Source organism: Dioscorea cayenensis, chromosome 8 (genome assembly GCF_009730915.1).
Source record: "Dioscorea cayenensis subsp. rotundata cultivar TDr96_F1 chromosome 8, TDr96_F1_v2_PseudoChromosome.rev07_lg8_w22 25.fasta, whole genome shotgun sequence".
Taxonomy (NCBI): Eukaryota; Viridiplantae; Streptophyta; class Magnoliopsida; order Dioscoreales; family Dioscoreaceae; genus Dioscorea; species Dioscorea cayenensis.
This window is the reverse complement of record NC_052478.1, coordinates 8,884,400-8,898,278: the sequence shown is the minus strand read 5'-3', so window position 1 is coordinate 8,898,278 and position 13,879 is coordinate 8,884,400. Positions and strand designations below refer to the sequence as shown.

General features: G+C 34.8%; 1 protein-coding gene across 1 annotated transcript; it reads right to left on the bottom strand.

Moving 5' to 3' along the window:
• Positions 1–1,112: 1,112 nt before the first annotated feature.
• Positions 1,113–2,006, bottom strand: LOC120267252. Its single transcript, XM_039274935.1, has 2 exons — positions 1,549–2,006; positions 1,113–1,449 (listed from the first exon to the last, which is right to left on the bottom strand). The coding sequence occupies exons 1-2, from the start codon at positions 2,004–2,006 to the stop codon at positions 1,113–1,115; spliced, it is 795 nt and encodes a 264-aa protein (XP_039130869.1).
• Positions 2,007–13,879: the final 11,873 nt, after the last annotated feature.

The following is a 13,879-nucleotide window of genomic DNA, read 5'->3' as shown; positions in this document are numbered from 1 at the left end:
GTTATGCCCTACTGCTCCACACAAGCCACATTTCATTTTCACCCCATTCTTGGTCACCTTCCCACTTCTGAACCCAATGTTTTCTTCATCTATTTCTCTCCTCCTCAGCAATGTTTTTCTTCCTCTTTTTTTGTTCACTAGCAGTGGTGGTATCATGGGCTGCTGATCACTTTTAGGCCAGGAGTCCCTGCTATGTGTGGGGTTTAAGGTGTGCCCATAGGTATCTAAATATATACTCACAGTGTAGCATTCATGAAGATACTTTTCAGGTTTCTCTTTGTTGTTATAAATTACTGCTACTGCATGATTGCACGACACACCAGTCAATTGCCAAACCCTACACGAACAACTTTTTCCAACCATGTCAACAACAAACTGTCCATCATTTCCTGATACTTGATATTTAGCTCCCCCTGACGAAGTTGTTTTATAAGAATTGCTTAATTCTTTATGCTGCTCTAATTTTTTTAAAATCTTGGGACAATGGGTGGTTGTGCAATTTTTCATGGCATCTCTCCTCCTTTGTATTCTACTCATTAGTTGGGTTCTAATCATCTCATTCAATGTAACTACCCCCTTTGTCCTTGCTTCAAGAATATTCCCGTTAAAACACTCACAAAGGTTATTCAATAAGATGTCACATTTAAACTTATCTTGGAAATGCGCCCTGCTCCAATGCTTAGGATCTATTTTTTTCATGTAGTCATACGCCCCTTGGGATAATCCTTGTAATATATTCATGGCTCTATCAAATGCAGCTGGATATGTTGCCCTAGCACAACTCCACAGTTGGTCCTTGAGTGTCTTTCCCCTAAAGTGTTTTCTAAAATTGGTGTGGATATGTCGCACACAAAACCTATGCTCAGTGTTAGGAAATAATTCATCTATAGCATTAATTAATCCCTATTATGGGCACACCATCAACACAACACACAACAAATTAAAAATAAAAACAAGAACAAAACAGACAGTGAAACAAATAATTGTTAATAGTGCATTGTTCACATATATTAGCAAATATACATAACAAAAGTAAACATTAAAGCATGTATGCACACCTTCTGTCTATCACTCATAAAGGCCCAATTGTGGCTATTTGTGATCATTAGGTCCTATGCTAACAGCTGCAAGAACCAAACCCAATTCTCTCTATTTTCCCTATCAACCACAGACCATGCAACAGGATAAATTAAATTATTAGCATCTATACCTACTGCGGTCAGTAATTGTCCCCCATATAACCCTTTGAGGAAGCAACCATCTACACAGATAATCCTCCTACATCCTGCCAAAAACCCATTTCTAAGAGGTGCCAAGCAGACATACATTGCCTCAAAAACCCCTTGATTACGCCTAAATTTAATTGTTGACCCTGGGTGTGTCTTAAGAAGCTCTAGCCTGTAATCATATAGCTTGGTCATCTGTGTTTCCTCATCACCATCTATCTCCCTAATTTACAAAATAAAACATACGCAAGAAAAAATTAAAGCAATGTAGAAGTAACTAACACTAATGAGTGATAATGCTAACTAACCCTAAACCAAGTACCTTAAAGCGATGTTTTTTGCCCTATATGCTGTCAATCTGGTTATTTCAACCTGCTGATTAGTCTTCACAGCTTGTATTATCCCTGCCAACTTCCATGATGGATCTGCCCTAAATTGCTCCATATATGTCTTAGCTATCCACTTAGCACTTGCATGTCTATTTTTGTGTTCTTTTCCACACTCATGCTTTAGCACACCTGACTTGATCTGTACAGTAGCTCCATCTCTTACCATTGGAGATGCCCACAAGTAGAAAGGACAACCTTTGCTGCAGTAAGCCTTGCATCTAGTCTTAGTGTTTGGTCTGAAATTCATTACATACCTGTTCTTAACTCCATAATTTTTTACTGCCTCCTTGAACTGTTTAAAATCTCTAAACTTCATCCCAATTTTAAAATGTGGATTCTTCATGTCAATGGCTTCATTAAATTCTGCATATTTTGGCCTGGCAGGAAGCATTCCCTCTAAATCTGTTGATGAGCATGAGTGTAGCTCATTAGAATCTGCACAGTCAGATTGATCAGTATCCTTACCTAATCCTGGCTGTTCTGCATCTATATTTGGTATGGTTGCAGGGGTTGTTCTGTTGTTTATAGCTTCTTCATCATTTTCATCATCAAAATTGTAATCTGAGTCATGTAAGTCATTTTCTTCATCAACATTTGCTCCTCTAACTTTATCATCTACCTAATTCTGCTCTAAGTCTTCTTCCTCAGGGTCATTTTCTTCCTCTTCAGCATCATCATCTTCATTAACACTAGTAGCATTCAAACTTCCACTAGCTTTCCACCCTTGATCATTTACATCTATGCAGACACAAACCTCTCTATTGGAATCTACAGCCATGGCCATTCCAAGTGCATCTAAGTCTGTTATTACCTCTCTATAGAACCCAGGTTGACTGGTAGCATCCAACCACCATATGGTGCACCTATCCACATCTATTTCAAACTCCTTAGCCATACTCAATAGTTCAATCCTTGATATTTGGTCTGCACACACAAAATCTACATAACCTGCTAGCTTGTCTACCCCATTGACCATGTCGTGCATACGAATTGTGAATAAGTCTGCATCTGGTACTGAAATTGAATCCAAGAAACAGGGCTTAAGTTCTTGCCCTCTGCATGACATCATATAAGCTTTAATCTAAATGCTAAGGTTCATCATCCTAATTAGGTATCCTTACCAATAAGTGGTTTCCATCATCCATTTAACAAGAAGGAACCCAAAAGCAAGCACATTATGCAAAAATTAAACTACAACTAGAATTAAAAAAATTAATTAAATGCCATGTTCATATGAAAAAGATAAAAATAAATAAATAAATCAAATGGACTGCATTATTTTCCCACCAAGCATATGTTGAATATATTGGGAATCACCGCACTCCATTCGGTGGCCGATCGGTTTGGGGACAGGGTTTAGGGCTCAAAAGCCTCATTACCCCGTAGCCCATGTTGCTCTTAAGCCACAAATGGGAGGGGGTGATTCCCAACACATTCGAGGAGTACATTAAAGCAATAAAGAAGAAATATTAAATCACTTAAGAGCAATTACTGTAAAAAAAATTACTAAAACAAAAATAAATACATCCACAACAAGGGTAAGAATTAAATGAATTACACATAAATGCATAAGCAATAAAAGTGAGAATAAATCATCAACAACCCACAAAACTAATTATATCACAAATTGGAGAAACAAACAAAGTGGACAATTTCCATCACAAAAAACAGAGTCATCCATAGAAACTAACAAAAAGCCATTTCAATGAAGCTATTCCTACAAAGCATCAATGTTACATTGGAGGAAAAAAGGTGATATTAAAAATGGTAGACAAATTGAAAAAAAGGGATTTGTTTGCATCCCAAAGAATAAACTACAAATCATACCAAACTTTAATTAGAAAAAATCTACACTTTCTTTACACCACCATGCAGAACCAAAAATATAGACCTTCCCTTTTCTTTCCTTTGTGATAAGAAAACAAAAGAGTCTTAAAATTGAAAATAAAAATAAGAATTAAAAGTGAAATGATTGTAAATCATGCACCCAGAACTCAAGATCATCATCTCTATTCTCATGTAACTCTCATTTAAAAGAAATAATTAAAAAATTTTGCAAAGCAACCATCATAAAAAAACAATTCTTTTTCACATAGTGATTGTAATACCCTGAACCTTTGGATAATTACTGGAAAAATATATTCAGGGTATTACTACAGTTGCAGTAATATTTTTGTACAGAGTAATTTTGGTGAGAAACCCAAGCGGAAAGAACAAGGACTTAAATGTAAAAGTTTTTAAAAAAATTTTGGGTTAAAAAAATAAATGAAAAAGGATGGACATGAAATGTTTATGGAAACCGAGGACTGAAAAAGTAAGATGGAAGGGATCTTTTAAAAAAATGTTGTGTTATAACCTGGGGACCGTTGGGTAATTTGAAAGGACCTTTTGAGAATACTATTTCATAATTCAGGGATCATTGGTGAGTTTTTTTCAGGGACTGTTTTGTAAGAAAATATATTTGGAGGGATTGAAAGTGAATTTCGGCTGAAAAATGTAATTTAGAGGAAAAAAATCTAGGGTTTGAGAAATTGTTCATCTTCTTCTCCATCTTTATGCTACAAATGAACTCGGGAAGAAAAAAATAAAAATAAAAAAATGAAGAAATGAGGAGAAAAAAATGGGAGATTTGAGGTGGGGGATGGGAGATCATGGGAGGGAGCTCACGGAGGGATGGTTTTAGTTGGTAAGAGCTTTTCTTGGTGTATTTTTTTGATGAATGAGTGTATGTATGCATGTATATATGTGTATTTGATGGATTTGATGAAGATAATGATGGATTTGAGTAGGAAAAAAACATGTTTAATGGTTATAGATGATTGTTGCTTCAATTTGTGTTGAAAAAAATCATTGTATTTGTGATGAATCTAACTTGAATGAAGGATGAGATTTTTCGGTTTTCTATGTAGCAATTCATCGTAGCACCGGGATTAGGGGTTTGGTTTAGTTAATTAAGTTGATGATTATGATGATTAAGATGTTAATGATGATGGTTAGATTGGAATTGGTTGAGTTAGCCAAGTTGATTTTGGTTGGATCAAACCAAGTTATAATTGATTTGGTTGAGTTGAATTGAATTGATTGAGTTGAGTTTGATTTGGTTTAACCAAGTTCATTTAATTGAATTGGAATTGGGTTTTGGATGAGAATTGAATTGGTTGGGTTTGATTGAATTGATCCCAGTCGGGGGTTTGATTAAATCAAGTTGAGTGTGGTTGGACTTGAATGGTTTGGTTGAATTGAATTAGTTGAAGTTGATTTGGGTTTTGGTTTGGATGTTGGGCTAAGGGTTTTGGGCTGAACCAAGTTGGTTCAATATATTTTTGTATAAGAATTGAGTTGGTTCAAGGCTGATTGGTTTAATTAAACCTGGTTCAGTGAAATTGAGTTTGGTTCAGTGAATTTGAGCTTGGTTCGAGTGGAATTGAGGATGGTTCGAGGTTGGTCAGAATGAGTCTAGTCCAAATTGAGTTGGGCTTAAGTGCAATTGGAGACCAATTTGATTATGCAAGGTCGGGGTTTGAACCGATTGGAGTGAGTGGGCCCGATAGAGAGTTGATTATTATTTTTTTGTATTTTCTTTTTGAGTTTAAATATGTTATTTATTTTTTTATTATTATTACTATTAGGTGTTGTTCGGTCTTGGGAGGGAGTTCAGAGTCTATGAGGAACCCAGGGACACCGGGAGTGAGTTAGTAGTGGCTATTATTTTAAATAAATAAATTATTATTATTATTTTTGAAATAATTGTTTAATGGCTAGTATTTTGGAAATAAATGTTTAAGTATTTCATTTTATCATGTTTAATTAGCGTATAAAGGTCGAAATATACTTATATTTATTTTCCTACGATGTGCCATGATAACCGTATTGATACATCAGTTTTGTATAATTATACGTATTTGTGAATAGTGAAAATACATGTATATGTGATTTAATTATTCAATTCTTGTATTTATTTTTTTGATGGGTATATATGCTTTTGATTTGGAGTGATTTGCGAAACCATGTGAGCATATTAAAGATGTTTTATCGGCGATTGTTAGTAGAATTGGTTTTCATTCACGGTATAGGAATGGTATCGTGAATCACGGGCTTTCTTGGCATTATCGCATTGTTATACTTTTGGCGTTGGCTTTGTGGAAAAATAATGGTTATTTCAGTGATGTGAATACTTGTCCCGGAAAAAGGATCACGTGTTATGATTTACTACTGAGATGGTATTATTCTTTGTATTTACTTGATGGTTTTTGATGGTGACGGGCTAAGGCCCGACTCTCTGCGATGAGTGGGTCCCCGCAGGGCCGACCTTTAGAGGTGGCGTGGTGGACTCAGTATTGATTTCTACGAGGGCGGTTCGGTGGGAGGCGGAGGCCCCGGCTGGATATTCATCGGAGTGGCCGGGGGTCGCGGCCGGTGAGCCAGATGGGTCAACGATGAGGGACATGAGTTCCTTGACGGCTCTGAACCTAGCCGCGGCCACGGCGAAGGTTTAGAGAGTTTTCTGAGACCATGTTATCTTTGGGTGAGTGTTGGGTATTAGCGTTATTTTGAATTTGAAATTTATGTTATTTTTGAATTGTGATGAGGCGAGTATCTTACAAAAATTTGTGTTTTTCCGAGAAAAATCAATTGATGTTGATCTATGTTGAATTTATGTTTCAAAAGTTCTTTAAAGATTGTATTTTGCTAAAATTTTGGTATTTTGGAAAAGTTGGAAAATTATTTGAGAAGTTGGTATTTATATACTATATATATCATGTATTTAAGTATTTGAAATTATTAAAGCCACTCACCGACCAACTGAATGTCTTTGTAAGCTGCGGGAGGCGGGACCCTAGATTGCTGATCGACTATAGAGCTAGTCGAGGTTGAGTCGGGAGCTGCGATGGGTCCCCACTTTCTTTATTTCTTGTCGTTGGTGTTGTGATCTTGTAGCGGTTGTACCATAAATTTGAGTTATTAGTATTCATGATATTAATGTATTTGAACATCGTAGTTGGTGTAAAGTTGTAAATTGTGATTTGTAGAGTCCGATTTTGTTTAAAAAGCAGGTGTCGGTTTCGATTAAAAGGGAATTTTAAGCGATGGGTGCTACATTTACCTCGATAGAAGGGGTGGGTGTGACATCTTTTGGTATCGAGTCGTAGGTTGAGATATCCCGGTTTGGTAGAGATCACGGGTTGTGATCCGAGCCTAAGTTTAGAAGTCGTGTCTAGACTTAAAGGTTTAGTAGTGATTAGACGGAAAGTTAAGGGGCCCGATAGAAGTATTTAGAGTCTCCAATCGGGTTAAAAACCTAAGTTGCGTGTTGGGATTGAGGGATCGATAGTAGGTTTTTGACATTTTGAGACAAAAGAGTGAGTAGTGTCTCTGTAATCGGGGATCATGGGTTGAGATATTTAGTCGGAATTGTTTTTTTATCCAAAAATGAGTTGACTTGAAGATGCCAAAAGAAGTGTGTTTGGCATGTTGTTTGTTGACCGATATATAGTGATTTGCGATGTGATTATTTACTTATTAAGCATATTTGTAGCAAGAGAAACAAATCTTGGAACCGATGAAATGAAATTCGGGTGATATCGAGTTGATGCATGCTAAGAAATTTCGAGGACGAAATTTTTTTAAGGGGAAGGATTGTAATACCACGAACCTTTGGATAATTCTTGGAAAAAAATATTCGAGGGTATTACTACGAGTTTGCGATAATATTTTTTTGTCTGAGTAATTTTTGGTGAGAAACCCAAGCGGAAAGAACAAGGACTTAAATGTAAAAAGTTTTTAAAAAAATTTTTGGGTTAAAAAAATAAATGAAAAAGGATGGACATGAAATGTTTATGGAAACCGAGGACTGAAAAAGTAAGATGGAAGGGATCTTTTAAAAAATGTTGTGTTATAACCTGGGGACCGTTGGGTAATTTGAAAGGACCTTTTGAGAATACTATTTCATAATTCAGGGATCATTGGTGAGTTTTTCAGGGACTGTTTTGTAAGAAAAATATATTTGGAGGGATTGAAAGTGAATTTCGGCTGAAAAATGTAATTTAGAGGAAAAAAATCTAGGGTTTGAGAAATTGTTCATCTTCTTCTCCATCTTTGTGCTTCTGATAACCCGAGAAGAAAAAAATAAAATAAAAAAATGAAGAAATGAGGAGAAAAAAATGGGAGATTTGAGGTGGGGGATGGGAGATCGTGGGAGGGAGCTCCATGGGAGGGATGGTTTTAGTTGGTAAGAGCTTTTCTTGGTGTATTTTTTTGATGAATGAGTGTATGTATGCATGTATATATGTGTATTTGATGGATTTGATGAAGATAATGATGGATTTGAGTAGGGAAAAAAACATGTTTAATGGTTATAGATGATTGTTGCTTCAATTTGTGTTGAAAAAAATCATTGTATTTGTGATGAATCTAGCTTGAATGAAGGATGAGATTTTTCGGTTTCTTGTAGCAATTCTTGTAGCACCCGGGATTAGGGGTTTGGTTTAGTTAATTAAGTTGATGATTATGATGATTAAGATGTTAATGATGATGGTTAGATTGGAATTGGTTGAGTTAGCCAAGTTGATTTGGTTGGATCAAACCAAGTTATAATTGATTTGGTTGAGTTGAATTGAATTGATTGAGTTGAGTTTGATTTGGTTTAACCAAGTTCGTTTTAATTGAATTGGAATTGGGTTTGGATGAGAATTGAATTGGTTGGGTTTGATTGAATTGATGCAGTCGGGGGTTTGATTAAATCGAGTTGAGTGTGGTTGGACTTGAATGGTTTGGTTGAATTGAATTAGTTGAAGTTGATTTGGGTTTGGTTTTGGATGTTGGGCTAAGGGGTTTTTGGGCTGAACCAAGTTGGTTCAATATATTTTTGTATAAGAATTGAGTTGGTTCAAGGCTGATTGGTTTAATTAAACCTGGTTCAGTGAAATTGAGTTTGGTTCAGTGAATTTGAGCTTGGTTCGAGTGGAATTGAGGATGGTTCGAGGTTGGTCCAGGAATGGTCTAGTCCAAATTGAGTTGGGCTTAAGTGCGATTGGAGACCAATTTGATTATCTGAGTCGAGGGTTTGAGCCGATTGGAGTGAGTGGGCCCGATAGAGAGTTGATTATTATTTTTTTTGTATTTTTCTTTTGAGTTTAAATATGTTATTTATTTTTTTATTATTATTCTATTAGGTGTTGTTCGGTCTTGGGAGGGAGTTCAGGGTCTAGCAGGAACCCAAGGGACACCGGGAGTGAGTTGGTAGTGGCTATTATTTTTAAATAAATAAATTATTATTATTATTTTGAAATAATTGTTTAATGGCTAGTATTTTTGGAAATAAATGTTTAAGTATTTCATTTTTATCATGTTTAATTGCGTATAAGGTCGAAATATACTTATATTTATTTTTCCTACGATGTGCCATGATAACCGTATTGATACATCGGTTTTGTATAATTATACGTATTTGTGAATAGTGAAAAATACATGTATATGTGATTTAATTATTCAATTCTTGTATTTATTTTTTTGATGGGTATATATGCTTTGATTTGGAGTGATTTGCGAAACCATGTGAGCATATTAAAAGATGTTTTATCGGCATTGTTAGTAGAATTGGTTTTCATTCTCGGTATAGGAATGGTATCGTGGATCCGGGCTTTCTTGGCATTATGCATTGTTATACTTTTGGCATTGGCTTTGTGAAAAATAATGGTTATTTCCGTGATGTGAATACTTGTCCTGGAAAAGGATCCTGTGTTATGATTTATCTGAGATGGTATTATTCATTTGTATTTACTTGATGGTTTTGATGGTGACGGGCTAAGGCCCGACTCTGCGATGAGTGGGTCCCCACGGGCCGACCTTTAGAGGTGGCGTGGTGGACTCGAGTATTGATTTCACGAGGGCCGTTCGGTGGGAGGCGGAGAGCCACGATCGGATATTCATCGGGTGGCCGGGGGTCGCCGACCGGTGAACCGATGGGTCAGCGTTAGGGACATGAGTTCCTTGACGGCTCGAACCTAGCCATGCCACGGCGAAGGTTTAGAGAGTTTTCTAGACCATGTTATCTTTGGGTGAGTGTTGGGTATTGCGTTATTTTGAATTTGAAATTTATGTTATTTTTTTGAATTGTGATGAGGCGATGATCTTACAAAAATTTGTGTTTTTCCGAGAAAATCAATTGATGTTGATCTATGTTGAATTTATGTTTCAAAAAGTTCTTTAAAGATTGTATTTTGCTAAAATTCGGTATTTTTGGAAAAGTTGGAAAAATTATTTGAGAAGTTGGTATTTATATACTATATATATCTGTATTTAAGTATTTGAAATTATTAAAGCCACTACCGACCAACCCGAATGTCTCTGTAGGCTGCAGGGAGGCGGGACCCTAGATTGCACTGATCGACTATAGAGCTAGTCGAGGGTTGAGTCCAGGACTGCAGTGGGTCCCCACTTTCTTTATTTCTTGTCATTGGTGTTGTGATCTTGTAGCGGTTGTACCCGCAAATTTGAGTTATTGTATTCATGATATTAATGTATTTGAACCTGTAGTTGGTGTAAAGTTGTAAATTGTGATTTGTAGGTCTGATTTTGTTTAAAACAGGGTGTCAGTTTCCAGTTAAAAGGGAATTTTAACTGATGGGTGCCACATTTACCTCAGTAGAAGGGGTGGGTGTGACAGTGATAGCCTACAAGAAGGAAGGGAGTAGAAAAAACCACTTTCACCCACAAGTTCAAACCACATCTTAAAACAAACACACAAAAACAAAGAGAGAAAAACTCACAATATTCCGGGACTTCTCCTCCATGTGGCCTAACCTCCCAGTTGATCGACATTAAGCACCGATCTCAAGGGATTTGACTGGATCCTTGCCTTGCTCACTGTAAAAACTAAGACAGAAAGACCATTACTTTCAAATAGGAAGAAAAAGTTGAAGAAGACGAGGATGAGGGAAGAAATAAAAGAGTTCCGGATTGACCACCGAATGGAAACCCTAAATCTCAGTGAAGAAAAAGAGTTCCGGATTCGGTTTGAGGATGATCCGGATCTCGACCGTCCGATCGTTGCCTTACCAAGAGCCAAAGGGACGGGAGAAGCTTTCAAATGGGAAGAAAAAGTTGGAGAAGAAAAGGATGAGTGAAGAAAGATCGTTGCCTTACCAAGCGCCGACGGGAAAAGAGAAGAAGAGAAAAGGAATTTGAGGAATTAGGGTTCTGAAATGAGGGTTAGTAAAAGGGGAAAGGAGGAAAACCTAATTATAATAATACACTGATGTGACGTCATTTAATCTATGTGGCAAAATCGGCTGAGTTGGACTCTAAACATAAGATGATGAGGTGTCCAATATTGGCTGACTGTGTTTTTCCAGCAGCCACGTCAGATAGATGAATCAGGTTACTCGCGGGTGACCTGCCGGAGAAACAAAATTAAAGATGAGTAATCTTTTTTATGCAAATTGAAGTTGGGTTACCGAAATGAAACAAATGCAAAGTTGAGTGACCTTTGAAAAAATTAACTCCAAATTGTGGTAGTTGTAAGGAAAAAGTATATATAAATAATTGTTGAATGTCAATTTTCCATCTTTTCATTTGTTTGAGGGCATCAATATAAATATGAATTTCAATGTTTTTCAATAGTTTGTAAATAATGAAAACTCACACTATTTTCTTTTGATTAATTATAAAATATATTTTAGTGTTTTATGTTCGAAAGCTTTGAAGTTAATGATTTTTTTTTAATGACAACATAATGAGTACCATAACGACAAGCCTTTAGAATTCTAAAGTTAAGTTAAGGGTAAGAACCCATTTTAATTGTAATAAATAGATAAGATGGCAACTTTGATAAAAAAATAAGAAAACTATGTAAGTTTTAATTTATCTCATTTAAGAAAATATATTGATAACTTAATTCAACATGTATATAAATTATGTTCAAGTCTTTTATTTTTTTTTAAATCATTTTGAATTTTTAAAATTTTTTAAATAATTAGAATTTTTTAGTTTTTTATTTCTAATTTATAATTAAAAAATCAATTTGTGATTTAGTTTTATTTATTTATTTTTAAAATTAATATTCAAAACAACCATAGGTCATGCTGTTGAAGTGTTGTTGGTTTTGATGCAAGTCTTTTGTTGGAATCCCATCCATCACATTTTTTTAGATTCTTTCAGCTAATAAAAAAGCTATAATATAGTTTAATAATAAAATATTACTAAAAAAATAATAATAACCTGATATATTATTAAATGATAATAATAATCCACCGGATCAGACGAGCTTGACCCGGACTCGACAATTTTTGGGGTCAGATGGGACGGGCCCAGTTTCTTTGAATGATAAACCGAACCCGGTAGGGCTACAGGGTTAACCTGGCCCTGCAGGAACACGGGTCGGGTCCAGGTCCAGCGTTTAGTGAACCGGACCTAATGGGTCAGGCTTGTCGAGCTCGGTTAACAGGCCCGTGCCCCCTCTAGCATTGGATAATGGATTATAAGCTTTAGGCTCTAAGTAGATCAAATGGGTCTTGGTTAAGAAAGGATTGAGCCATCTGCCTTTTTGGACCTATCTTCTTTTTTTTAAAAAAAGTTTTACCTTTTATTCATTAAATCTCCCTTTTAATTTCTTTGAAAGTTTTGATTTTATTCATCAATTTTGGATATGCGGTTATGCATTATTGTTGGTTTTTTGTCATTGTGCATTATTTTTTCTATTCTATCATGAAAGTGTTTTTGTTCAATATATAGGATGTTTTAGAAATTTTATAAAAGTCAACTAGTTATAGCAAATGTTCATTTGGACGATTGCAATAATTTCTCATATATGAAAACCATCCTCATGAACAAGCATGTATTAGAGGGAATGAATACCCACACGGGGAGTCCATTCCCCTTAACTAGGTTAAGGAGGGAATGGTCATTCTCTTATGGGGGAAAATTTTTTTATCTCTCTCCAAATCATTAATCAATATCTTGTAGAAGTTAATTTTATGAAAAAAAAGGCTAAATTGAAATATTTAATTATAATAAATTAAATGAATAATAATTAATAATTTAAGTGAATTATCTACTTAAAATATTTAATAATAATAATAATAATAATTACATAAAGGCATTAAGTATAACCACCAATTATTTGTATAAAGGCATAAAATTAATTTTATCGTGTTCCCTTTTCAATTTCTTCATCATAAGTTCTATCCTTCCAACAAACAACACTAATTCTATTTTCATTGACATTCCTATTTCCTGAACCAAACAATGTACTTCATTACTTCATTGAAAAAAGATGACATCAAAATTTCAAATGATTTGTTTTGAAAAAAATGAAAACCTATAAAGAGTTTGAGTAATTTTTTCTAGGAAAAATGGCAGGAGTTTCACTATATATTTGTTATTTTAAGAGGAAGTTAGTGACTCATGTTTATTTGGAACTCCTCATTATAATTTATAATCATATTTTCAGCTAAAATTACATTATTAATTAATATTCAAAATTTCATAAATAAAAGTTTTGCATTGAAAATTAATTTTCTTTAATATGAACTTAAAATATACTTAATCATTGTTTTGCAAAAAATAAAATAAAATAAAATAAAATTTAATAATGTTTATTTTAATATATTTCTAAACATTGAAAGAACTCATCAAATTATTATTGGCGTCATGTTATATATTATGATTTATTTTATTGTGGTTTGCTTCAATATCTAAATATTAATTCTATTATTTTAAAAAATTTATAATGTGCGCCCACAACCGGCCAAAAAGGGAAGGATCTTTCTTTTACCTCTGGGGGGTAGGGAAAAGTATATTATTGGAACTGGACTGGAATGTCAAACGACTCGCTTGCCATCCACATCAGAATAGATGGAGTTTTCCAAAAAAAACATGTACCATACCCCTAGGGGAAATCGAATCTCCGTTGCCTCCTTGAAAGAGAGATGCCCTGAACCACTAGACAATAGGGGCATATCAGCCTGACCGCCAATCGCCTGAATCTCGAGACGTTCCTCGAACCAATCACCGATCGGGAAAAATTATAAATTATTATACCAGTAATTTTTTAATGTAAAGTGACTCATGAGTTAATTTTATATCCAATTAATAAAATGACAAAAAACTGATAATAATTTTTTATATATAATTGTTTGTAACTATAAATCATGGCACAAGAGTTTTTACACTTATAAAGGGAAATGCACATCATCGTCATAATATTAGTATTCCTTCATTTAATGTTCATGAGTAATATGTAAAACCATTTCTTAATCTACCGAA

Excerpts from the sequence above, each read along its gene's own strand:
- LOC120267252 (XM_039274935.1), bottom strand. The coding sequence starts at position 2,006 with ATGCTTCCTGCCAGGCCAAAATATGCAGAATTTAATGAAGCCATTGAC. Across the intron at positions 1,450-1,548 it reads GCAAAAAACATCGCTTTAAG|GGAGATAGATGGTGATGAGG; the intron begins GTACTTGGTTTA and ends TTTGTAAATTAG.